This window comes from Thunnus albacares, chromosome 13, assembly GCF_914725855.1.
Source record: "Thunnus albacares chromosome 13, fThuAlb1.1, whole genome shotgun sequence".
Taxonomy (NCBI): Eukaryota; Metazoa; Chordata; class Actinopteri; order Scombriformes; family Scombridae; genus Thunnus; species Thunnus albacares.
Genome location: NC_058118.1, coordinates 29283200 through 29310711, shown reverse-complemented (window position 1 = coordinate 29310711; position 27512 = coordinate 29283200). Strand labels below are relative to the sequence as shown.

At 37.0% G+C, this 27512-nt stretch overlaps 2 protein-coding genes across 2 annotated transcripts; both read left to right on the top strand.

The window, feature by feature from the left end:
* The first annotated feature begins 946 nt into the window (after positions 1–946).
* On the top strand, positions 947–11002 carry htr3b (5-hydroxytryptamine (serotonin) receptor 3B). Its single transcript, XM_044371198.1, has 9 exons — positions 947–980; positions 1797–1960; positions 2889–2933; positions 3793–3902; positions 4783–4952; positions 5264–5421; positions 7895–8105; positions 8796–9005; positions 10704–11002. The coding sequence occupies exons 1-9, from the start codon at positions 947–949 to the stop codon at positions 10967–10969; spliced, it is 1368 nt and encodes a 455-aa protein (XP_044227133.1). The 3' UTR covers positions 10970–11002.
* Positions 11003–15578: 4576 nt separating this feature from the next.
* htr3a (5-hydroxytryptamine (serotonin) receptor 3A) lies at positions 15579–25841 on the top strand. The gene is made up of 9 exons (XM_044371789.1): positions 15579–15681; positions 16785–16948; positions 17989–18033; positions 18810–18919; positions 19022–19191; positions 20371–20531; positions 21695–21905; positions 22721–22957; positions 24356–25841. Exons 1-9 carry the CDS (start codon positions 15612–15614, stop codon positions 24664–24666), a joined length of 1479 nt encoding a protein of 492 aa, XP_044227724.1. The 5' UTR covers positions 15579–15611; the 3' UTR covers positions 24667–25841.
* Positions 25842–27512: the final 1671 nt, after the last annotated feature.

Sequence of the window (27512 nt, the reverse complement as noted above, 5' to 3'; positions counted from 1 at the left end):
TTTAGGCCAAGCATATTTAAAGGTGACAGCCACTTGTCAGGTAGGAATGTGGGCACCTTAATAAAATTGCAACTTGAGGTCCATTAATCAGGTGTAAATTTCAATTGTGTTAATATTTATTTAATTTCCCCATTAATTTCTAAAAAAAGACCTCCCATATTTTTATTACAAGTGTCACACAGGAACAGTATATTCTGTATTTTATTGCTCCTTCATCTGAAAACTCTAAAATCTTTATTTCACTTTATGATACTGAGTGGAATATTATAAATATGTCAAGATGCAGGATGTTTTTGTGGCTGCATCCCTGCATCAATGGAAATATTCAACTATCTCTTGTGCATCATTTTAAACACATTGCCCTGAAACTCATCCTGATCCTGATCATCCTGATATTTGGTGTCTGGTGTAAGTTTTGCTCTGGGCTACACAAATAAAACTGACTTGACTTGATCAGTCATAATGACCTCTATGTCTAATATTGATTCAACTTTTGCATGGGACAAAATAAAATGTCAAAACAAAATACTTATAGGTCTTAAAGAGAAGGAAGTAGCAGTTTATAAGATGTTCAGCAATGAACATGTGGGAGTTTTTTAACAACATGCTCTCTTTGGTGTTTTCAGCTGGGTTAAAAACACATTTTCAATAACCTGTGTCCATGATCCCCTATAATGAAGCAACGAACTGGCACTAAACAAACCTTCTGGGAGTTTCCTCTCTGGTGTGTTTCATTATTGTATGTATCACCTTACTCGGGCAGTGGAAAATCAATATCAGTGCGACCAAAATGTCGGCACAACCCTGCTCATTGCTCTTCTCCACACTCTGTACTGCCACTGTTCAACTTATTTAATGAAACTGTGGATATTTTTTTGAAAAGAAAAGACTTTTGGATCTGACACTTGTAATCTGGAAGGTTGGTTTCTTTTTTTTTTTTAGCTTGATGTCTCTCATTTGGCTGATGCTGTTGTTCTCAGGTAAGATGCTCCTTTTGGCTAAAAGAAAAGATCAGACACTTGCATTTTCTAAAAAAAAGTATTGATTATTTCTTTCATTTGTAAGCTAGAAACACCAGCAGTGTTTTGCTCCTAAGATTTCTGCTTTGTGAAATTTTCCAGGAAAATTAAATTACTGCAGACATTACTCAGTGCTTTTCTACTTATTTCACTTACATTAGGTCAATGTGTCACTCTCTTACAGATTTAATATGAATAGTTTGATGGTCTATTTTCAAACCGTAGTGTTTAATAATTAAAACATTAGTAAAGAAAAAGTTATTGTGCCCTCTTGGCTCTTGGCTTTAATTACTATATGTGCATATTTTTGAATTTCATGTGAATAAGTGTCACATGAATTTAACTACGGTTTGAAAATAGACCATCAAACTACTAATATTAAATCTGTAAGAGAGTGACACATTGACCTAATGTAAGTAAAATACGTTTTATATAAAATATAAATGTAATTTCATTTATGTCTGGAAGCCTAAAATATGCTCAACTCTATTCCAGCAAGGGTTAACAATAATCCCTGCATTTACTTTCAGTATGCACTGTATTTCAGAGAAAATGACAAATACTTTATACATCCCTTAACCTTTTGACAGGGGTGAACTAAGCCAGTAAGGCCCCCAAAAAATGAGAAGAAAGGCTCTACTGAGCCCTGATCATTTCAGTTTGTATTGTACTTAAGTGTTCATACAATTAATCAGGATTACTGCAAACTAATTACCACACAGTGAACCTGAGTAGTTGCCTGCTTTGTCTAGTTGGTAATCTTACTCTGTCTTTTAGCCCATCTGGCTGAATGTGTGCCAGCGAAGCCAAAGAGATCAGCTCTGAACCAGCTGACCAGAACCCTCCTGCGGAAATACGACTGTGGAGTTCGACCTGTTCACAACTGGACCAGTCCTACCACTATCTACGTAGACTTCATACTACAGTCTGTCCTCAATGTGGTATGTGAACTTTGAAGGCTATCTGCTATGATCATACTGCTGCCCCCCTGCCCCCCTTAAAGAGTGGTTAAAGAGATCTGATATCAATGAGAAGAGCAAAAACACGTTTTAAGCCTCATTGTGTATTTCCTCTACAGACATTTATCCAGAACAAGTAAAAAAAACTTTTCAACTTTAGGAACAGAGCCAAACAGAGCCATGTTAGTACTAACACCTGTGCTTTTCCTACTATAACAAGTCAAAATGTTTGTTGTGAGGTCTGCCCACAATGGACCTTACATGCAATTATACCACCTCTAAAATTTGCTTTACTCTGAACACACCTTTTTTGGGTCTTACCAGTAAAAGGACTGAAAAAATGTACATTTTCCATCTGTAGGGTTGCGCTGGAGCAACGATCATGGTGTCATTAAGATCAAAAGGGTTCATCCTCTAATGAGCGTGAATGTCTCAGTAAATTTCATGGCAATGTACTGTTAGATTATGGCATGACTTGACCGCACCACAGACTGTTGAGCTAGATTAGATCATAGATTAGATCATGCACATTACTGCTAATATCAATGTGAATGTGGTTTTCTTTCTTCTGAAACACAACAAATCTGGGTTTTTTTTAACTTAGCTCTTTATAATACTGCAGGCAAGAGGCTTATTCTACCCAACATATATATATTATATATTTCAATATATTTATTTATATGATGGTTTTTATTAGTTTGCTGTGTTGAAAGTTGTCCTGTCTGTTCTGTTGCATTACAAGCAATGAGGCGAGTTCCTAACAACTTTGGTTGTAACGGCAATAAGGTTGACTCAGTTCAACTCAACTCAATCTGCTCCACACAGTAGCCTTAATATAAATGTGTTATTATAAGTATAGACAGTATATTATTAGTGTTATTTTATTATTAAGACATTCTCCTTTTCCCAGGATGGAAAGACCCAGAGCATTACTACAAGTATTTGGTACAGACAGGTAGGTTGCTCCTCATTTCCCTCAGTGTTTGTTACTTGTTGTATAAGGACTAGTACATGTTTTCCTCTCTGTAAAATCAATACTGTATATTTGAAATAACACCAGTCATTTATTTCCCTCTACTGTGTTCTACTGAATGCTTCATTATCCCAAATGTTTCCAACAATCTTCAAACCCAGAAAAATCTGTAATTTAATCAAAGTAACGGACCGTTTCATTTGGTTGCACGTCAATGGCGTCATACCTCCTCTACCAAAGTAAACACGCACAAGATGCATACGGCGGCGCTGTGTTTGTCCGCTACAATGGCGTCTACCAAAGAGTAACTTACACACATACAAGATAATACATCGGCGTTGTGGTTGTTCCACAGTAACTGTTATAAATTGACTTTTATTCAGTTTTAAGCCACATTTTCATGATAAATTTAGGCTGCTTTTAACTATATCTTTTAGCCGGAGGAAGGATTTTAGTCATTGGACGTCTGGATCTTAAGTCATCAGAGAAATAAACTGCAGCATCGTCTAAGAAATATTGATTTTTTTTTAGGTGAAACAGCTTTAATTAGCAGAGGAGGAGACCTCTGCGGATAATTCGGCTCCCAGTAAAAACATCCCGAATGATTAACACTGGAGTAATCGTATCCCGGTGAAGCTGGTTATTTAATAACGAAGACAACAACTCCCATGATTCCTTGCTACCTCACACCGTCATCACACTCCGTCTTTTGTTATTGTTTTGATTGAGAGACCCCTAGCAGCTGAAATCACATATTGTGCGTTTAAATACATGATTTACATAATTTTACCACAAACTTCCTCTGCTGTTTTTCTTTCTTTCTTTTTCTTTTTTCTTTTAGATCTGGACAGATGAGTTCCTGGTTTGGGATCCAGAGGAGTTTGATGGCATCAATGAGATCTCACTGTCATCTGATGCCATCTGGATACCTGATGTTATCATTAGTGAACTGTAAGAAATTACTGAAACGATAAGTGCTTAGTCTGTCATGTTTTCAGCAGTAACCAAGGTCTTAAACTGGCTGTAGACTCCATTAATTTCAGTAAACTCTGTAGAGAATCTGTCCCAGTGCTAATGTCTACCATGAGACTTACTGTATATGCACTGAACTATCACATTAAAGCGATCATGAGTAGATTTTGTAAATTTCTGACATTAGTACAGTGAGAATATCAAAGAAGACGACAGGCCTTTCTCAATAAATAAGCTAAAGGTCAAACTTGCAATTCTTCAAATTTGGCAAGTTGAAAGGCAGGACACTGTGCTGTATGCTCAATTTGCAACTAGGACACTAGTTACTAACATCACCAACTTGGTAGGGCTCAGATGATAACACTTCAACACAACTGAACATCTATTTGGGGGACAAAATCCACAGCCATTAAAAGTTTATTAGAAGCTAATATGAGACTTCAGCTGCTCAAATTGTTCAAATCCGGTCAATATCTTTCAAATTTATTGTCTTTTTGATCCTTGCACTGCAACTTAACAGGAAAACGCTGTCCGAGGAGACGCAAAGAGGGAATTTGGTACTAAAAAGACAGTAACTTTGAAAGATGTTAACTTGATTTGACTCATTTGGATGGCCAAAGCCTCATCAAGTTGGATATCAAGTTTTATAACCCATCCTTTACAATGAAAATGCATTATGAAGGGATTTCTTAATGGTCAGTATGAATATAAAGAATGATTACAGTGAGCAAAACTCTGTCTATTAAAGTCTTAGTACATCTAATCAAAAGTACATTTAAATACCACTAAAGCATGATAAACGTGTGAGCACTTGGACCACCAAATGGTTGTTCATATCTCACCTTACCTCTCTTTTCAGTGTTGATGAGGGGAAGTCTGTTCCAATCCCCTATGTTTATGTCAACTCCTCCGGCTCGGTGAAGAACTACCGGCCCATGCAGGTGGTGCTGGCCTGCAGCCTGCAGATGTACGCCTTTCCATTTGACAAGCAGAACTGCAGCCTCACCTTCCGCAGCTGGCTTCACTCAGGTCTGTTGTTAATTTGTCTGTTTTATGTAAAATTGTTATTTTGTTTTGCAAGCTCACTAAATTCAGTTTTCATGCCTGCAGTGTTTATGAAATAAATACAGACACAAGCAGGAAGAGTGAAACAAGCAATTTACATTTTCACCTCACTTGCATCAGAGAAAAACCTCCATGTAAACCCACAAACTCTCCTCTTACTGTGGGGCAAAAGTGATGAACATTAAACAAAGAGAAAGCAGATATTTTACTGCCTTCCTAAATTGGTTTTACACTTTCCGCCTCTTTTTTATCCTTCATTATCTCTTCCTCTGCAGTGAAGGAAATTGACCTGGCTCTGTGGAGGAGTGCAGAGGCCATTGCTAATGATAAGAGGGAGTTCATGAATGACGGAGAATGGGAGCTACTGTCCATTCCTTCACACTACTGGCATATGCACCAAGACGACACCAACTACGCCCACATCCAGTTCAATGTATGTGACTTCATGTAGATTCATCACCATTATCACTGGAGGAAATTATCTAAATTATAAAGTAAAAAAGGTTTAATTGCAACATAAAGTCACACTGCAGGTTATTTTTTATATAATCCGAACATTACAGAAATTATCCGGGGTGTATAGTTAAATAAAAAGTGTTTCCACAGTTTCAGGTGGTCTAACCTAGTTTGTTAGTTAGTGGATTATTCAAACTTTCAACCAAGTAGGATCCATTTGACAGATTTGGTAGTTAATAGCAATGCTAACCGTTTCATGTAAGTGAATGGAGGATGCTAAAACAATTAGCGTCATACTCTGGGAGGTATAATTAAATAAAAACACAGATTTGGCTGCTTTAACCTGTTTTGCTAGTTAGTTGATTAGTCAAGCTTTCTAATCAACTAGGGTCCATTTGATAGATTTTATTCCATATCAGCAAAACGTTTTAGTGAATGAATAAAAATAAAACGGTACTTGAGCTGAAAGTCCTGAGAAATGGTTTGAGCAGCCAAATGAGCTGTTTTTGAGCTAAGTTTTCTAATAGTTAAGAATGTTTATTTTCATTCAGATTTTTGTGGATGCTTAATGAGACACTCAACTTTGATATCATACATACATTTTTTTATTATTTCAAGCCACGTTTCCAGAGGCTTTAATATTGTATTACAGTGGAGGTGCAACCACTGTGTAACAAGCCATTCCTAGTGAGCAAGTAACTGCACTGTGATGGCTGTGATTGCTTATCGATGGTGAGCTTTAAACTGTGGCCCTCTGTGTGTTAGTACCCCTCCCGCAGCGCGCCCCCCCCCCCCCCCCCCTCCTCCTCCACTGTGCAGTAGAATTGTTAAGTGTAAAGCAATTGGCTGCGACCTTCATGGATCGGGCTAGTGAGCTAATGCCAAATGATGAGGCTGAGGCTGTTTCTGGCAAGTAAAGAGACAGATAGAGAGAGAGTCTGATAGACAGGGTGGGGTGAGCAACCATAATGAGACTGTCTCAGTGGCTGCCTGATCAATGGACTTCTTGTTAGTGGTGAGGAAAATGGCCCCACAGCCCATTGCAGGTGGAGATCAGGGAGGGCTGCTGCTATTTATTTAACTTAAAGAGCAAAGGCTTTTTGGTAAAGGAGCATTTCATGGCTCACTGGGATATTATTACACTGTGACAGTTTTATCGCTAAAGGTAGATATTTCATCTTAGAGGTTTTCTGCTGGAAAATTATTTCCAGTTCTGAGAAAATGTTGGATGTTAATAAAACTGGAGATTGAGAAAGATGTGCATTAAGCAAAGGATATGAAATGACACAGATGTATTACACAGCTGAAAGAAACAATTTTATAGTTGAAGCACTTATGACCAAACAAATAAACACATCCACACACATATTTTATTTACATGATGCAATAAATACTGCAATAGCCTGCAAAGTGCAAATACTCTTCTAATGTTGTTGTTGCCTTAGTAGAGAGGTGAAGTGAAACTGGAACAACATTTGTAATAATGCAAATTCAAGCGTGGGGACATTTTGATCAAAAATATATTTTGGTATATTTCGTCATGAAATAAAGGGACAGGTTGACACATGCACTGTAGTGCACTGAAAAGCCCACTGAGATAGTCTGTGTGCATACTAACTTCCACACCAGGTGCTCAAGCTGTAAAGACTGATAATTATACCTTGAGGTGGACGGGCAGTCCACGCCTTTACTTGAAGAGTTTACCAACTTTTATGTAAACAGTGTCACGGCTCTTGTCAATCAGATGTAATTGTCTTTTTTATAGACCAGACAATGTCATTATTAATATTTCTGCTTTAAGTGGCCTTTAACAAACATCATTTCCCACAAGCCAAGACTATCAGGGGTTAAATATCACCAGCTCCATAGACTGAGACCAGTCAAATGTGTGGGAATAGCCAGCAAACAAAAAGTTGGAAAAATTACATTAGCAGAGAGCCTGGATGGATATCGTGGATAAAGGGAAAAACCATTACGATGGCGTGTGATACTATGTGTGAATTGCAATGCTGGAAAAATTGAATTGGGAGCTGTAGCATCTTGAAAACTTACAAAAAAATTGTGTTTTTTCTATAGATAGCCGACAGTAGAGAAATTGCATTCTGATGCTATTAATAATGTTCTTAAATTATTTTGTGAGTATATTATGTGTGTTTTTGAAGTATATGCTGATATTAGTGAAATAATAAACAATGAGTGAATGCAAAGAAATAATCCCCATAAAATCTGTTGACAGTGTGTTGTGTGGATAATGCAGAGTAACAAGGACACACGGAAGAGATGGTGAAGTTATCAGCATGGCTAGATACTGCTAAAGAGAGGCTACACATATTTTAAATTACTGTAATTATTATATTTTGTAATTTGTGTCAAATTTCAGGACATGTGGTTGAATAAATCATATTAGTGTCTTATCAGAGCTCAGCTGTTTGTCCTCATGTTTCATTTAGGTGTTGATCCGCCGACGCCCCCTGCAGTACGTGGTTGGTCTCCTCATCCCCAGCATCTTCCTGATGTTGGTAGATGTGATCAGCTTCTACTTGCCCCTGAACAGCGGTACGCGCATTGCTTTTAAGATCAGCATACTGCTGGGCTACACTTTATTCAGAGTCAACCTGACAGATGAACTGCCGGAAACTGCTGTCAGAACACCGCTCATAGGTAAGACTTTCTATGGTTTTTATTAGCTTTGTTTTGCACCCACATTTCCTCTTCTTCAACCTTGATTTTGTCTGTTGGTATACAGTGCATGTGCAAAATTAAACTTGAAAATTTCACTAAATCTTAAAACTGAATTCCTGTATGAATTCACCAGTAAACACCAGTAAACCACAGTATACAGAGCATTTTCATGTCTACTTGCCTGACCTGGTCGGTGATGTTTAAAAAGTACCAAAGAGATGAAATAGAAAAAAGAACCAGGTTTACTGATTGCTCAGGATAACTTTTCTGAGAAAAATATGGACCTTTCCTTTTTAAATCTTTCCAGGTTTTATTTTAAAGTTGTCCAGATAACTCAATAAACCTGTAGTTTGGAATGGCCCTCCTGCTTGCTGCTGTCACCACTATCAGATAACCCCCATGTTAAAATGGCCACTGTTCAACATTCCCTGTTTGTAGAGAAGATTTCCCACCAGACTTAACACAATGATTTATTGGAGGAAACACAGAAGGTGAAATCACAGCCTCTCAACCTTATTTGTGTGTAAAAATATAGATTAAGGCAATGATGCAATTAAAGAACAGCATTATTGGTTGCCGGAGAGACCCATGTCCTCCGATAACTGGACATAATCTAACTATTGTGTGTGTATGGAAAAAAGTAACCAATGTTTTCTCTTCCCGCTCAAGGTGTGTTCTTTGTGGTGTGCATGGCCCTGCTGATGCTTAGCTTGATCAAGTCTATATTGGTGGTGAAGCTGCTCCACCACAGCGAGAAGGAGGTCAGGGAAATGTCAGTGTCTGCATGTCTGCTGGACAAATACGGCTCAGCTGGTCACGGCTTCACAGAAAGTGCTTTAACCTCCATCAGAACCCTCGACCACATCAACCAGTCTGGAGGTAAACTACAAACTCAAACATATCAGAGTGTGTTCTTGCTTGATGATTCTCCAAATCAAAGGTCTGTTTGCAAAAAAAAAACCAACAGGTGCTTATTGATGTCAAGAGTAGAAGAACACTTAGATGAAAGGGAGCCAACTATTATTATTTTTATTTATGATGTTTTTTAAATGTATTTTTATTTACTTCTTTATGTATTCTTTTATTTTATTATCTTCCTCATTTATCTACCGTATTTGTCATATTTTCTCTTTCACTGTTATCACATCTGTAACCACATTTTTATTCATTCAGTTAGTTACAGTATTGTGTGCAAAGACTTATGTTTGTTTAACCCTTTCATGCATGAATTATTAAATCACAGAGTATTTTTTTATTGTTTATTTTTGCTCTTAAACAATTGAAAAATCATGCCAAATTTTTTTTTTTTTTTTTTTTTTTTTTAATATATTGTATTTTGACATGTATCCACTGTAGTGGACACCATGTGTCAACAGAGTAAAAAGTGATTCATGGAAATCAATATAGGCAAAATATATATATGTATGTTTTTATATATATATTATTTTATTACTAAGAGCAAATGGTATGAATACACAGAGGAACATTAGATAACAACAACAATAGAGAGGATATTTGAAAAACATGTCATAGGCCCAATAGACAGAATACACCCTTTGTTGCGTAACGTCCACTGGAGTGGACAGATGTATTTTCAGTCACAGAAAAAAATGTACAGGAAAAATATTATCAAAAACTTGATAAAAGTATTTCAAACATCTTATTTAGTTGTAAAAAATTTTCTTTTACCTATTTTTTTCTCTGACAACAAAAGTATTTAGCAGATATTCCTGAGCTACTTGGTGCATTTCCTCCACCCTCCGCCATTTTGAATTTAAGATTCAATATCTCAAAATCACAGAGGGTCAAAAATGATATTCAGATGGAATATCATAGACGACACTTTGGGGGTTCAACACCTGGTAGTTACAACTTAAATGGTTCAAAATGGCTTCCAAATATCTGTCCACTGTAGTGGACGCCATGCATGAAAGGGTTAATGGTCAGTTGGAGCGGGTGGAAGTGGAAATTAAGGTTCCTGCATTATGTCAACATGACCTGCCACTGTGAAAACATCCACATCATACAATGTCTCTTAGTTGAAATTAATAAAAAGATTTTTGGATGAAAAATGTAAATAATTCTAACGCTACTGATGTTTATGTACTGTTGTCATCCACACGAAGGCTTTACGACTTTTGCATGAAAAACAGGAGTGTTTTGACTTCCTTCTTCCCTACAAGGAATATTTTTTAACTTTTAATATCAAGGTAAATCATCATCATCATCATCACAGTAGCATAAACTGAACCTGAGAGCTGTTCAATGCAACCACATTTATACTGTTTGGTTACAGTTCTGAAATCATCTAAAGGCAAAGATTAGCCCATCTAGAAAAAAAACAAACACCAAAACACACACACACACAAAAAAAAACATTCAAAACGTTGAATTTGGAAAGAATATGTTTTGTGTTGAGCTGAGACGAAACTGTATCCCAGTGTGTAACTTTATCACAATACTGGTATCAAGGATGGGGATATTAAAAAAAAGTCATATTCCTACTCTGGTTTCACATTTATTAAACTACATGATTAAGCTGCATAGGTAAAACCAGATTCCTTGATCTTCTCATAGATTATGAGCTTGAGCCCACCATGGAGGAAGATGCGCTTTCCCTGAGTGAGATCCAGGACGCTCCCTCCGGGCTGGATTGGCTGTTCCAGGAGCTGGTTTCCCTCCGTCTGGCCTTATCCCAGGAGGACAGTGAGTCTTCTGCTCAAGCTGATTGGCTGGCCCTCTGCTCTAAGCTCGACTGCTTCCTCTTCCGCCTTTACCTGTTGGTTCTGGGCTCGTACGCCGGTACCCTGCTGCTGCTCTGGGCCAGCTGGAGCTTCGTCTGACCGCATGTAATATGCAGCACTTGAGTCTGTGTTTGTAAAAGCCTAAATGCTGTCTTACAATACAAAGATGACTGCAAAATGCACACTGCAGACAGAATAATGTCTACATAAAATATACATCTATACTATATAATGCCAGTGTTGTTCACAGATGCTTTTGTAGGATTGCTCTGGTTTATAAAAACTTGGTTCTTATTTTTGTAGTTCTGGCATCATTTTAATCGGTTATGATGAGATTGTACACATCAAGTTAACTGCTGAGACCTGGGAACCCTGTGACAACACTATAACAAAGTCTAAAGGGCAAGAAATACAAACAGTCAGACGATCATGCAGTTTGTTATAACAGTTTATATCTAAATCACTTTATCTGGAGCTAAAACTGAAAGTGAGCACATTCGAAATGTTGGTGATAATCCCTCGTTACACTGAAAATGATTGAGTAATTGCAATGCTAGCGACTGAGCAGGTCAACGATGAACTACAACAGATACTTTGTGTAAAAATATTGTCTGTTTGTCTTTGTTTTCTCTCCCATATAAGTTTGGCTAACCTGTTTGTTTACAACCTGTTTGATCGTCTTTTTAGCAGTGTTACCTTGTTCCCCGATCTTAGCTATTAACTTCATGAATAAAGTGTTCTTATCACACTCTGTCTAATTTTAAGTTTGGTCCTTAAACCTTCATCTTGCAAAAAAAAAAAAGGGTCTGATCACAGAAATGTGAAATGTTGTGTTATTAAAGTGAAGGACAGTGTGTGGGAGTTTTTGGTCCTACACACTTGTGACTAGGACATTATGGGGTGCAGGAAAATAAAAAATATAATCCCAGTTGTATAAAACCTCTACTATCCCTTAATATTCTGTTCCCATAACCTATATTGCTTTTCCCACTTTATAGCAACATCATAGTTTCACAGAGACATTAGTGTAGCGAGTCTGTTATCATGTTTTCCAGAGAGATAGTGTAGAACGAGATGGCCCTCTGGAGAAAATCCCTAGTGCCCGTGTGATGTTATGATACTGTATTCATACTTTAATCTCCATCCCACTGCCATAAAATAGATCAATAAAACACATTCAGAGCTCAGCTGCTGTGTCTCTATTCCCTGCTAGTTTCCTAGTAGTCATGTTAAGAATATCAGAAGTGTGTCATAGAAAACTTGCCAGTGGAGGGATCTGTATTAATGCACTATCCAGTGGACCAAGTTACATGATGTTATGCAAGAGAGCTAAACAGAGAGCTAAAAAATGTTGTTTACTTGTTGTTTGTTACCTGTTCTTTTGAAATAAAAGCAAAGCCTTTACGCTGCATATGATTATTTTGTGAAGATAATACATGATATATACGTGAAAATAAAAGCCTCACAGAGTAAAACCAATCATGGACTTGTGTATTTTTATTTCTGAAGTACACTGACTCATGAGAAATCTGATCATTACCATAATAATAATAATAATAATAATACATTTTATTTATGGGTGCCTTTCAAAGCACTCAAGGACACCTTACAAAACACAATTAAAACAAGCAGCAGTGTATCAAGACATCATAAAATCAAACAAAGCTTAATACAATAGATAGGTATAAAATCATCATCAGTGCAAAACCCAATGTGGGTGTAACCATTAGACTCAGGATCAGACTGAATATGCCATTTTGAAAAAGTATGTACTGTCAATATTGTGAATATCTTGTGGGAGATAGTTCAAGAAGCGGGGTCCAGGACAGCTGAAGGTTCTAGACCAATGATAGTCAAGAGTGTGGCGGTACTGATCCTCCAGACCACAGCTGATCGGAAAGTAGCCTGAGAACCTGCTCCCAGCCACTTGTGAAACCACCTCACATGGTTCTCTATATAGGGAAACGTTCCCTTAATAAACAAATGCCTCTTCAACAATAATAATGAAAAATTCCTCTTCAATATGTGTAATAAATAAACAAAATATAAAGCCTGCTGGTGTTAGGCTATTGTGAGGTAAGCACAACCACTTGCACAAATAGCACTAAGATCAACCAAACGCAGGTCACTTGGTCAAAAGGTTTATGTTTTAGTATTCCCTCAAATCAGAAAGGCAAAAGACCAAAAAGAAGACTCAAAACGGCCTGAACAAATCAGAGTTCTTGTCTGACAAGCTCTACAAATGAGGTCTGCAAACAGTTGAGGAGAGAACAGAGTGACCAGGGTGTGCAGTTTATCTCCTCTCTTAAACCCCAGAAAAAAGATGTTACCACAGCCTGATTGGCCAAGAGGGGAATGAACTCGGCTGCTCTCAATTACTATGTGGGAGCCAGTCCCCACAACCCACACAACAGGTGATCTGAATTACCCTCCAATCAACCCAGAGGGATTTCGACATGCAACTACACAAATTCGGAACATGGAGACAGGGAAATGACAAGGCAAGTCCCACGAATGGGTGACTGCTACAAGCAAACAGATGGCATAGTGAGCTGGATGGCAGAGGAGGATTTGAGAGTACAGGCGGGTGTGTTGATATGTAGGAGTTTGGGAAGATATGAAGGTGTTAGGTTATGAAGGGCCTTAAAGGTGAGAGGCAGAATCTTGAAATTGATAGGGTATTTAACAGGGAGCCAATGAAGTTGCTCAAGAGTAGGAGTGATATGATCTATGGAAGGAGTTCTGGTTATGATATAGGCAGCTGTATTCTGAACCAACTGAAGTTTTTGAAGACACCTGAGAAAAAGACCAAAGAGGATAGATTTGCATTAGTCAGTATGGGATGTAGTCAGGGTTGAATGAGAATGGCGGTGCTGTTAGGTGTAAGCGATGGGTGAAGACAATTAATATCGTGTAGAGGGAAGTATGCAGACCGAATAACATTGTTGATGTGTGCTTTCAAAGATGACACCCAGACTCTTAACCTGAGGGGAAGGAGGAACTGTGGAATTGTTAGGTTTTAACCAAAGTAGATCTACGAGGAGAACCTCAGGTTTATCACTATTAAGTTCGAGAAAGTTGTATGAGAACCAAGATTTAATTTCCAGTAAGCAATCGGAAAGGGAAGTGGGCAGAACAGTGGAAGTAGGCTTGGTAGATAGATAGAGCGGAGTGTCATCCAGATAGCAGTGAAATTGAATGCAGAATTTCCTGAAAATATGGAGAGGTAAAAGGTAAATAATAAATAGCAGGGGGCACAAAACAGAGCCCTGGGGAACACCGCTAGTAACTGGAAAGGACTGTGATCTCAACTGAGTGCAGCCAGAGAGATATGATTTACACCAGGCAAGAAAGGTGCCAATGATTCCAATGGAAGCTAATCTCTCTAGGAGGATGTTATGTAAGATGGTATCAAAGGCTGCACTCAAAGAGTGATGAGTATAGTTAAGAGCTCGGAGTTGGCTGCCATCAATAGGTCACTGGTGATTTTTTAAATACTCTGTATACATTATGAAAGACAGCTATAAGCACTCAGAAGCTGCAGTGTTCATGTTCATCATTTTGCAGCAGATTTACAGCTGAAAAAGAAATTTAAACTATCATGAATGAAACTAAAATCTTCAAGGCTTCAATTTATTGGATCTAAATGTTCAAATTGAAACAAACGTCAGATTATTTTTGAATGTGTTTGATGCTCAGGAAATTATTTTTTACAGCTGTTTGGGACAGAACTGGACAATGAAAAGGGGATGGCTGACAGCCCCTATATCTTCTGTTACGATGTTTCTATAAATTAGCTAACATTCAGCCATACATGAAAAATTCCAAAAAAAAAGCAAAGAAAGGTGAAAAATAAGTCCAACATGCAACTGGACTACTGTACATTTATTTTCACAAACGCAAATTCACTTATACTGGGAAGATATGGTAAACAGGCCAGAAACCTAAGCAGTTGAATGGTATACTGATTGGTGCATTTCACCAAATCAGATATTGACTTACAGTGAAAATTGTGGCTAGTGTAGATTTGATATAATAAAGGGCCTTAAATGCTGAGACTTTGCCATCTGTAATCGAGTTGACACTTTTGTCAAACTGTCTCGCAACTGTTCTTTTTTTGGACAATTTTATTTGACCTTTTATGACACAAAATCCCAATGGAAACAATTCCAGTGCATTCTCAAAGAGAAAGAACACAAATTGAACAACAGCAAGGCTACACCAAATATAACCAAAAATAAATAAATAAGTGCATAAACATAAAAAATAAAGTTACACTTCAGGAGTCAAACAGATCAAGTTTCCACATAAAATTAAATACATAACTAAAATCATTTATATGCTGAAATCTGATCAACTAAACAGACAGATGTCCATGTCACTTAACTGTTCTAAATTACTGTAACATACTGACGTGATGTTGTATTACTAAATTAAATGATTACTCAGACATGACATACGATCTGGTCACAAGAGCTTGTATCGCTGGAGTCTCTCAACTCCATTTATCTAAGCGAGCTGCTGCTTTATTGAACGAGGAGGAGTGGCGTCAGAGCAGATGGATCCACCCTTATGAGCTCAGTGACACTAACAAGGTTTTGATAGTGGAAGTGAGTGAAGTGATGGATACAGTGGATGGATATGGAGGATATTGGTATCAGGAGTCCCGAGGCTTTTCATCAGAGCAGCAGGCAGAGGTTCACAGCAGGAGGGGAAATCACAGATGAACTGAACTGGCACCATGAGACTCTCATCAGCCTGGACAACGCTTGTTTTCTTTCTTATTCAAGGAGCATTAAGAGCCTGCACAGGTACAGCAGCTTCTGTTTTAAACTCCATTATACGCTTTCAAACGTTTGACTGTCAGCTTACCTAATCATCGACTATGGCAAAGTCCCTTCACTCTTATTTGCCTGCAAAATTTTGAGATTTAGACCCAATTAAAAAGTGTAATATGACACATTTCTGAAAATGTTTTATTATATTTATAGTTGGTCTGTGTAATACATTATTAGTCACAGGAACTGACTTGATTTTATTATCTGATCAATAGATGCTGAGAATCATTGGCAGACAATGTGTTTTGTTTATGATTTATGGTTTACTTCTCTTTAGTTTAATTCAATGAGATATTAGATATGGCATCATATTACAACTAAGACTTACAATTAATACAATAATGTGTAAAAAAGTGAACATTAAATATCTTCAAGGTTATTAGCTAGGTAATTGAGATTAAAGTGTCACTAAAATTAAATAAAGAACATCACTGCTGTCAGCAATTGCATAAATTAGGTAAAAAACATAATTTATTAGTTGTACAAATATTGTTATTTGGTCAGAGTAGTGTGTTATTAGAAAGCTCTAAACCATTAGAAATTATTTACATTATTGCTCTGATAAATAACTTTAAAATACAGATTTTCACATTTTTTGTTTATTTGATCTGTACACTCTCATTTACCAAGATAAAAAAACACACTAAAACTTGAAAGGTAAAAAAAAGTTAGTAACATTTAATAAATACATTTTCATTATTAACGTTATTTTGCCGGAATTAACTAGCTGTTAGCTTTGTTAAATATATTCAATTTAATTAATACTGTATATATAGTATATATATAGTATATATATATACTATATATATTTATAAACAGTATTTACTTATTCTACTATACATAAGCATTTTATTTAAGACAGCTCTCTCCTCATGCCATTCACTTCCAGAGTGAGATCTAATTAAAACAAAAAAGCTATTTATTCCAATGAAGATTACTTTTATAAATTATAAGCAATAATTCTATAGCTTTAATTGACTTGTATAACGTTCACCTCTGCTGACAATATAAGAGATAAACACTGTGCTGTATCTCTGATGTCTGCTGTAAAAGATGAATGTTTTGTAACTTTTCAGTGAAGAAACTGGGCAGCAGCACGGGAAGATTTGCCAACGCCACCTTAGTGCGTCTGTCAGAGTTTTTGAGTGCGGGGTATAAAAAGGGAGTGAGACCAGTAAAAGACTGGAGAACGTCCACTATCGTAGCCATAGACCTCATGGTTTACTCTATCCTCAATGTGGTGAGTTACTTATGCTGCACAAATGATCCACACTAATGAATGTCACAATGAGCCACTGTGCAGTGTTATAATTATATCCAGCTCCTCTGCTTAGAGTTTCCCGCCTTCTTTAATTATTGTTTTACAGTACAGTATATGCTATATGTCGTCTGCACAATTATCTACATCGCTCCTTCATAAGGTTATATTAGGTTTGTAACACTTCAAATGAACCTTGCATTATTACCGCAACATGATTATCCTGCATTATGGCCCTGGAGGAAAACTTAGCTGCCTGTTTTATAAGCTGGAATTAATTTGGAAATATGCATATAAACAGAAACACTGACACAGGGACCCTCTTCAAGAAATTATCGTATGATTAGGAAATGCATAAACCAACCACTGTAATCACTTTAAGACCTCTATCATGTCTGTTGATTTTGTGCTTCAGTGGTGCATAATCCCAAACAGTCATTCAATTAAATCAGCACAAACCAGTATGACATGTATGATATTCACACAATAAGCCTGGAGCTTTCAGGGCCCATGAAGACATGTGAGATTTAACAAATCTCAAACTACTTAGTTGACAAATATGATTTTGCATATATGCATCACCTTGATAAGACTCGCTTTTGGTTTTGAGCCTCATTGTCTCAAATGTATAGAAGCTTTTCAATTAAATATGCATATGTGGACCGGTAGCTCTCTCTCTTATGCAACAAATGCCAACTGATTATTTGAAGAAGAAAATATGTGGTTGGATTATTGTGTGTTTTTGCAAAATGTCAAAATCTGATTGGTCGGAGTAGGCGCAATGTGTAAAAAACTATTTGTGGGTAAATTTAAATATTTATGCCAAATAACCCCTCATGTGCAAGTTGTAGCATAAATGCAAAAACTTAAATTGAAAAAAAAAAAGCATTTTAAAAATATTCAAATATATCAGGAACATAAGATGTATTTCATATGAATATAATGTAATGAAAAAAGATATAATGAATGTATAACGGCATATACAGAATCTAAAAACTATTTCTTCTTGTTTTCTAACAAAGGATGAGAAGAACCAGGTTTTGACAACATATGTGTGGTACAGACAGGTAAGATAAAGATACTAGATATTATATCTTGAACATAACTATTTTTTGGTTAACTGCATTATTGATAATTATTTGTCTTTCAAATATTGGATCCATTAAAGCATTTTTATATTATAATATTATAAATTACCTTTACTTTGTGTATTAATAAATGTCTGTAAAGAACTTAATAACACTGTGACATGCTTCTATAGTGTGCATACAACGTATATTTTCATTCTGTAAAAATAAGCCAGTGATGCTGTAGTTCTGTTTATATTAGGGCTGTACCCGAATACAAATACGTTATTCGGCAAAGCACAAATAGTGGGGTTTTTTTTTTATGAATATTTGTTTCATACAAATATTTTTTTTTAAATTATTTGTTTTGGGGAAGAAAAAAACAAAACATGTCAAATAGCAGCGAGCAGGTCATTTATAGTCACTATCTCAGTGTCTCTCCTCTGCTCCGTTGTTACATCTATCAGCAGGCCTCAATGAGGGGAGTCATGTCCACCTGACACATATTTCTTAATTTGGACATCACTTTAATTTTCATCTTTAATTTTCTAAAATTATAAGCATAATAAAAACAAAAACAGGATTTTTAAGCCTCTTTCCACTTTTATTTGAATACAAATACAAATAATTTTGTTGACTCAACAAATACAGATACAAATACAAATACTTTGCTCTCTGCACATCCCTAGTTTATATACACAATGCAGCAAAAAAAAAAAAAAGATTGTTTTATGAGAATCATAACATTTAGCTTCTTCTGTTCTTGAACATTTTAGTCGTGGACGGATGAATTCCTAGTCTGGAACCCAGAAGACTTTGATGAAGTCAAACAAGTGTCTATACCCACCGCTAACGTGTGGGTGCCTGACATCCTCATCAATGAGTTGTAAGAACTGCTGATGTTAATACTGTTATTTAGATTGTTTCAGTTATACTATCAGGACTTGCAGCCTTTCTGTTGTCTTACGTTTCTTTCTCTAACCTCCAGTGTAGATGTGGGAAAGTCTCCGGACATACCTTATGTCTATGTAACACATGATGGACTGGTGCGCAACTATAAACCCATCCAGGTTGTCACAGCCTGCACTCTTAACATCTACAACTTTCCATTCGACGTCCAGAAATGCAGCCTCACCTTCCAGAGCTGGCTTCATACCAGTAGGATATTCATCCTTTACTTAACACACATTTACAATTTGACTGACCCTTTTGTGCTTTCATGTATTTTCCCCATATTATTAATTTGTCTTAAAAACATCTTCATAAGTTTATTTCTTCATACAGATAAGAATAAAAATCACCACCAGAATCTGAATTTCTGGGTTTGATGTGGTATAAATTTTGATTTTCCAAATTAGTTTTCATCATATGACAAAGCCACAAAGTATTCAACATGTTTTCCTCTACATGGATGTGTGTGGGCATAAAATTTCTGGAAATAACGTCTCAGACTAGATAAAAATGATTGCAAGGAGCAATCCCAAAACTGCTGTATAATGCAATAGCCAAAATGGATGCAGCAATGTAAGCTTGTTGTGAAAGCTTGTTTCAAAGCTAAAATGTACACAGAATGAAATTCATTGCCATTAGAAACATATATCAGTGAGTATATGAGTATGAGTTTTAACTTGCGTTACAGGAAAATGATATGATATTTGAATAAGATGATATTTATTTGAATAAAAGGGATTATTACCAAGCAATTAGCTTGGTGTGTATAACAATGTTGTCATTATGGATAGGTAAGATGGACAAAACTAAAAAATGAGAGCAAAGTTGTAATAAACAGGAATTATCCTTTAGGCTGACTGTGACAAAAGTATCTATACCAATGACACATTAATTTTCCCTGTGGAGGAATTATGTCACTTGCTTAACTCACTACATGTTCTACATTTAAAAATCACTTACAAAAATATTGGTACTAAAACATTTGACCAAAATTAAACTCTAAAACCATCATTTCTCAATGGATTTTCCACAGTACAGCTAATGTGGGCAGATTTCACACATTTCTGGAGTAGTTGGAGGTACTTCACATTAGCAAAATCCCTCTGCAGCTCTATCAGTGCCACAAGTAATCATAGTCATTATGCTGCTTTTGATGATTTAACGATAAACACTGTCACTAACAAACATCCAACAAGGAATATTCACAGGCATAGCACCCAAACACTCACATTACCTCTTCTCAACAAAGCAGAACAGCCTTTGTGTTGTGTGAGTCCATGAACTCTCCCCTGCTGTGATTGTGGTCAGAGAGCAGAGTGATAGGTGAAGGGTAAGTTGTTGCCATTGCCGTCTCACACTGCTCCGGACATTGTGTTCGATCTGTAGTTGATGACATCAACATCACCCTTATGCGAAGCCCCGAGGAGCTCAGGGAAGACAAGAGTGTCTTCATGAACCAAGGAGAATGGGAGCTGCTCCATGTTCTGTCCAACTACAAGATCTTCAGTGTGGACAATGATGACTATTACGCTGAGATGAAGTTCCATGTGAGTATATTAAATGATTATAAGGATTTTTAAGTTTCAGTTTATGTGTAGCACAAATGTGGGATTGTGCATCTTCTTTTAATTGTTTTCTTTAGTGCCTTGACCTCGACACCTGGCTGCCTGCTCTTATTGTACATATTTCTTACCTTCTCCTTCTTCTTCTACTCACGTTTTTCAGTGCAGTCAAATGTCAAGTTTACTAGCACCTGACCTGTTAGTAGCAGTGTAGCAAGAGTTTTGGGTTTGAAATGAGAAGAATTCACTAAAAATGAACTAACTGAGTTACAAATATGACAAATATGATGAATATGTTATTGAGTGTGTATGACTTGAGTGAGATAAACCTTTTGTTTGAATTTTAAAGGCCATGAATGTGTTTAAGAAACTGCAACATTTACGAGGTACCAGCTGGCTGAGGGGTTTAAAACCCTGACCAAAAACCACAAAGTTCCTGGTTCAAATGAGGTCAGGGACTTGTGTTGTTGATGTTATTCCCCATCTCTCTCTTCCCTAACTTCCAGTCATATCTCCACTGTCAACTCTATAATAAAAGCGAAAAACAAAACCCCAAAAAACACAAAAAATTAGCCTAGTGTAGCCTCATGATTGGAGACCAAAAGTGCTCGTCCATTGCATCTGGCAACCCGTGCTATATCTGGAAACGCTGGACAGAAATACTTAGATACTGTAGATAAAGTTTTGTTTTTACATTTCTGCTCTTATATGGATTAAACAAATAATATGTAAAATAATGAGATTTATATGTCTTAGTAGCCATATTTTTGAGGAACGAACTCTGTCCCTTTGTTTCCTGTCTTTATATTCAGTTAAACTAACTTTTTTCACAGCAGAAGTTTTGAATTGTTATTGTAGGACAATCTCAGGTGTTACTAATAACATTAACCATGACTCCACTCCACTCCACAAAGTAAAGTGTCCCAGTAAGCCATGACAGTGAGCCAACATGCACAATAGTGAAACTGAAGTAGCTAAATGGAGTTCAGTTATCATTAATTTCATTATTTGCACCTGTGCTTTTACTAATGTGACATGTCTTTTGTGAAAATTACGTTTTGGGAATAGTGCTAACATAGCCTCAGATTATTTACTTACAAGACTTGCTATACGAAAAGTGTTTCAGGGTATAAAACTACATTTCCCAGGTGGTTATCCGGCGGCGGCCATTGTTCTACACTGTGAACCTCCTGCTGCCCAGTATCTTCCTGATGGTGATGGATATCGTGGGTTTCTATCTGCCACCAGACAGCGGAGAGAGGGTTTCCTTCAAGATCACCTTGCTACTGGGCTACTCTGTCTTCCTCATCATTGTATCTGACACTCTGCCTGCCACCGCCATCGGAACCCCGCTGATAGGTGACTGGCATCAATTACCACTTATCAACACTTTGCATTCAGAACAAGGTCCCTGCAAGGACTGTCTTCTTAGAACTTTAAATGAAAATTAAATTGAAAATGATCTGATTTTACCTTTAAATTGATGTGGAATTAAAAAGCTAAAAAAGGAAAGGTAAACCATGATGTCAGGAGAGCAACTAGTCTACAAGTCAAGCATGCAGGGAAAGACAAGTTTTGAGAGTGAGCACAGAAAGACACTGATTTAAGGGTTTTAGAGGGCTAGAGACTATCCCAGCATGTATCGGGTGTAAGGCAGAGCAACATCCTTGAGAAGCTACCACTACATCATAGTCCTATAACAGACACTACAATTCATGCTCAATCCACTTGATTGTTGGAAGAAGCACAGATTAAAGAGGACAGATCATGCTTGTTGTGATTTTCTGTTATTTCTATACTGTTATGGTGTCGTTTAACATGTTAAACATGGTTCCAAAAATTGAGGTGAACATATGTAAAAAGCCCAGGCTTCAACCTGCTCCAAATACTTTGTTTGCAAAGTTACCTCTACTTTCTCCTCGTGGTGACATCAGATTGTTGGCGCATGCCCACAAATGGCCGGTCTGCTCTGTAGCCTTTGATGCTAAGGTTGTCACTAAGCTTGTTGCTAAAGCTGTTGCTAAGGTTGTTCCATGGTCTAGTTGCGTTGTCCACTCGCATATTTTGCATCGGATTCGGGCTTGAACATGTACAGATGTATTTGAGAGGTTTCAATTTAATTCTTTTAAATAATTTCCTGACCTTATCTCATTTTTACCTGTCCTGTACTGTAGGTGTGTACTTCGTGGTTTGCATGGCCCTCCTGGTGATCAGCCTGACAGAAACTGTGCTGATTGTGCGTCTGGTCCACAAGCAGGACCTACAGCCGCCTGTGCCCCACTGGGTCAAGTACCTGGTGTTGGAAAGAGCTGCGGTCCTCTTCTGCATCCACAAGAACCACCGACTGTGCTCTAGACTGTCCTCCCAGGCCTCTGACCTGGAGCACTACAAGGACAACAACTATGGGACCGGTAAGGTACAGGTGAACGCATGTAGCCTACAACAGTGGTTTTCAGTCTAGTGCCATTAAGGAAGAAGCGTATTCAGGTTTTTCATCAAACCAAATGCTACAGCAGCTGATTTCACTGGTTAGTTTCCCCTCTGTGGATGAAGATGTATAGCAGAAAAATTAGTTGCTGGAATGAAAAGGCTGGTTGGTTTATGCCTATGGATGCTAATGTTAGCTCAGCTTAGATGGAAAAAGTGAATAAATGGGAAAACAAATGAAATATGTTGTCAGTAACAATTTTGCAGATACATTCATTAAAATGCTTCCTTGTTATATACCCATTATTTGGGCAGCATTATGTTTCCTTCAAAACACATTTGCTGTTGCAAATTAACAGTATATAAACATAATTTTAATGAGACAGGGCAGATGAATAAATGAAGACAACAGGAGTCTAATTATGAATGAAGTATATATTTCTCATGTATTAGTGGATCTTTTAGATTGATAATGCAATTAGGAGAAAGGTCAGGGATCACTAAAACTATTGGAAGTTCATCCCCTGCATCCATCTGGCCATTGGCTGTCAAGATATCTTGCTTTTGATGGTTGCGTTGGGAGTAGAGAAGTGTAGACAGACTGACACAACATTGCATCTTTGGCTAAGCTAAACTAAACACATCACATATTTCTATTGATGCACGAACTGATATCACAAATTTCATCTGAGCTAGGTAGGAAAGCAATCAAGCAAAATTCCCCAGATGCTGGACCTTTGTTTTAAAGGGGACATATCAAGCTTTTGTGATTTTCTTTTATTTATATACTGTTATAATGTCAGATGTTAAACATGGTGAAAGTTCCAGGTAAACATACATAAAAATTCTTCCTGAAAGTCAAAAGCCTGGGCTTCAACCTGCTTCAACCTGTTTGCAATACTACCTCTACTTCCTCCTTGTGCTGATGTCCCATTGTATGTGCATGCCCACAAACCGATGTCCGTTCCTTAGTCTTTGTTGCTAAGGTTGCTCCACGGGTTGTCCAGTCACATATTTCGGATCAGATTGGGTCTCGAACATATACAGATGTATTTGAGAAGTTTCCATTTCGAGTGATGAATCCTTTTACCACTGTGTGTTTACGTAGCCTCTGAAACCGCTGACCAATCAGAACAGGGTGAGCTCATTGGTAAGGCGGGCCTTAAAGAGACAGGAGCTAAAACGTCCTGTTTCAGACAGAGGCTGAACTGAAGGGCTGAATAAAGATAAATAATACAGTTTTTGAACTGTAAATCATGCAAAGATATTCCAGTTGAGCCCCAGAATATGAATATAGACCTGAAAATGTGCATATGAACCTCCATAAAAGTTATATTCCAATGAATTTGCAAATAAATTGAAATCTGTTTCTCGTCATGCAGCCCAGTGCACCCTCCACCACACCTGTGAGATAGGCCGAAGGCTCAGTCATCATGACAGGGAGGGTGGGCTGCTCGGACTGGGCCTGCCCCCCTCCAGGGACCCTACCCCACCCGTCATGGACAACATCCTGCAGGAAGTGACAGCGATTCGTCACTTCCTGGAGAAGAGGGACAGGTGCCGTGAAGTCGCCAAGGAGTGGCTGCAGGTTGGCTACGTCCTGGACGTGCTGCTCTTCAGGGTCTACTTGGTGGCTGTGGTGGCTTACAGCATCACACTGGGCACGCTGTGGTCAGTGTGGCACGTTGCCTGAGTCTCACCACTGTAGCGCTGTGGACAAAAGCTCAGTGGGTAGAACATGGAGTTAAGAATATCTGAGTGAGTTGCTCTATGCCTGTGGAGCTCTGTGTACAAGGAGGCACTCACATAGTAATGGAACAGGAAAGCGGTTCCTGTAGTTGGAGCCTAAAGTATGTACATTCAAAGCTGACCAATTGGGTTTGCCACTATACCCCTGAAAACAGCAAGCTATTCTTTATCATCATCTTCTTAGGTTTGATAATTTTTAAAGTTCCATGACGTAAATGTCTTTTGAGATGCTTTTTCAGGGCCGGTTTGAGGTTTTTTGGGATTGAAAATTGACATACTGCCTCACACACTTATTATTATTCATCATTATGAAGGATTATAAAGGTTGACAGTAGCAGTAACACACCAAGCAAAGACATTTCAGCTGACTTTAGTATTGTCCCACCGCAAAACAAACAAATAAACAACAATTAATACAATAAAGAAAGTTAGAAATTTAAAAATGCTGTTTTAAAACATGCACTTTGAAAATGTACAGTACTATAAAAAACTCATACATTTTTTTACTTGAATTATCAGTAGAAAGGAAGAGTGGACTTGTACACATGTGTAATTTACATGTTTCATGTGGCTGAGGAGCCTTAAACTTCCAGTTACAGTAGTTCTTTATGGCTGGTCTGGTTGTGTTTAAAGGAGAAAAGATTGGAGTAAAATTAAAAAGTCAATTTAAAATAATGTTCATCCACTTCCAAGTGAATGTAATGAGCAAAAATATCTACCTTTAAAAACCTAAACAATAAACCTATAAAAAAAGTTGGACTATGAAACCGATTGCTGACTGACAGCACATCTGTTAACTTTAAAATCTTGAATTGCTGCTCCTACTGTTGAAAACATCTATTTAAAATATGTATTCCTCTTATTATACATGGATCAATAAACAAATAATTTATATTAATGAGGTAACAACTGCATATGATGACCTGTTTTGCTCTACATGTATATTAAGGAAAACATTTAATTGCATGTCCTCTTTGCCCTGAATTGATTAAACTGTGGATATATTGAAGAGGTGCGTATTGAGTTATTTTCATGTCATGATAAATCATATGTTTGTAAGTAAAATGATGGAAATTTAAACTGCAGAGCTTCAAATACATATCAAAAATCATGTTAAGCTTTAATGTGTCACCTGATATAATAAAATCTGTCAAAAATCTATTTGAATGTTGAACATGAATCTTGTTACTCACATTAACGCTTAGATAACAGTGTTTCAACATATTTTATGTATACAGCGGCAGATTTTAATTTAATTTAATTTAATTGTGTGCTGTGTCAACAAGAAATGTGATATAATTACATGCAATGTTAGAGTAGTAATTGTAAATTTAATCATGTTTCAGTAAATGTTTCACCCATAGGTGTTCCTCAAATAAAAAAAGCCTTTACCATCTTTACTTTACTTTTTTATGGAAGTCCATTACAGAAAAAAGGTAAATTAATCACGTTATGAATAAGTGAGAACAATTTTTAAATTAGCAAATAAACTGTAAAAAATAATATGACAGAAGTTTTAATTTTATCACTTACTTTCATAATGACTAGCTGATAACCAGGTATTTCCTCTAAATAGGAAATTATTAATGAAAAAGTGCTACCATATAATCAAAAATGAGCTCCAATAAAACTCTGACTTAAAAAAAAATAATTAGTTGAGCTGTAGTAATTAATTTCCCACTGTTTCATTTATGTTTTCTGTATTTATTGATATTATTATTTATTTAATAAAGCCTCATTTGTATTCAGTTATTTTTGTCCCACATGAACTTCGACAATTTTGGTCTTTAGAATATGCATTCCCAGCACGAAGTGAAGTGAGGAAATAAGGATTTATCTACAAAAGATCCATAATCAATGAATTGAAACTGTAACTGTAAGACATGTCCATTAAATATGGCGTAGACATTTACAGGACATGGTCATTTGGACTTCTGTTTTGCCTTCCTTACAATAATAATAATAATAATAATCCACAGATCTGTGTAGTTTTATGAACAAATCAATTTTGAATGGCATGATTTATATGTATAATCAAATCTATAGTCGTATACATTTAATAAGAGACATGTAAAGACATGTAAATCATGTCAAATACATTTTTACCGTAATATGATGGTCTACCACCCATATGATCTGTATTAAATTGATAAATGTAGAGTGAAATGTGTCAGTAAACTGCTGATCTGTTATTATTTATTCTGTTACTTATAAGAGGTTTAAATATGCATATAGATACAGTGAGCGTAATGTCACAGCCCGGCTCTAGACTGTGGCAAAAAAAAAGGGAAGTCACACAGGTATTCAACAATACAAAAGTAAATTTATTTAACACAAAGTACTCAAAACAAACAAAAAATAACAATAGGTAGGGTTAGTCTGTAAAATCAGTCATGTAGGGAATGGATGAGTGAATGTATGCTGTGTGGGTGTTATATGGTGAAACAAAAGGAACCAAAAAGCAATGCAGGAGTGTGTGGGGGAGAGAGGAGAGGATCTGAACTGCCAGCTTCTAAGACTTTATATATATGGGGCACACCGGGCCCAGGTGTGTCCCATCCTGCTAATCAGTGTGCTCAGAAACTTGCCCCTGCAAACAAAGAACACAGCAGCAACAAGGAGCACAAAGCAGAGGAGCCGTCACAATAATAATGTGCTGCTCATAATTTGGCTACAAACCTGCTAATAATGCATCATGTACTACACTGCTCATTCATTGTGTCAACACCTGCAGTTCACCACAGCTGCCAGAGGATGGCACCATGCACAATGATATCAGTTTCCCTCAAC

Coding starts and splice junctions, on each gene's coding strand:
- htr3b (XM_044371198.1), top strand. CDS start 947: ATGTCTCTCATTTGGCTGATGCTGTTGTTCTCAG. Junction 981..1,796: donor GCTGATGCTGTTGTTCTCAG/GTAAGATGCTCC, acceptor TCTGTCTTTTAG/CCCATCTGGCTGAATGTGTG. Junction 1,961..2,888: donor TACAGTCTGTCCTCAATGTG/GTATGTGAACTT, acceptor TCCTTTTCCCAG/GATGGAAAGACCCAGAGCAT.
- htr3a (XM_044371789.1), top strand. CDS start 15,612: ATGAGACTCTCATCAGCCTGGACAACGCTTGTTTTCTTTCTTATTCAA. Junction 16,949..17,988: donor TTTACTCTATCCTCAATGTG/GTGAGTTACTTA, acceptor TTTCTAACAAAG/GATGAGAAGAACCAGGTTTT. Junction 18,920..19,021: donor GACATCCTCATCAATGAGTT/GTAAGAACTGCT, acceptor TCTAACCTCCAG/TGTAGATGTGGGAAAGTCTC.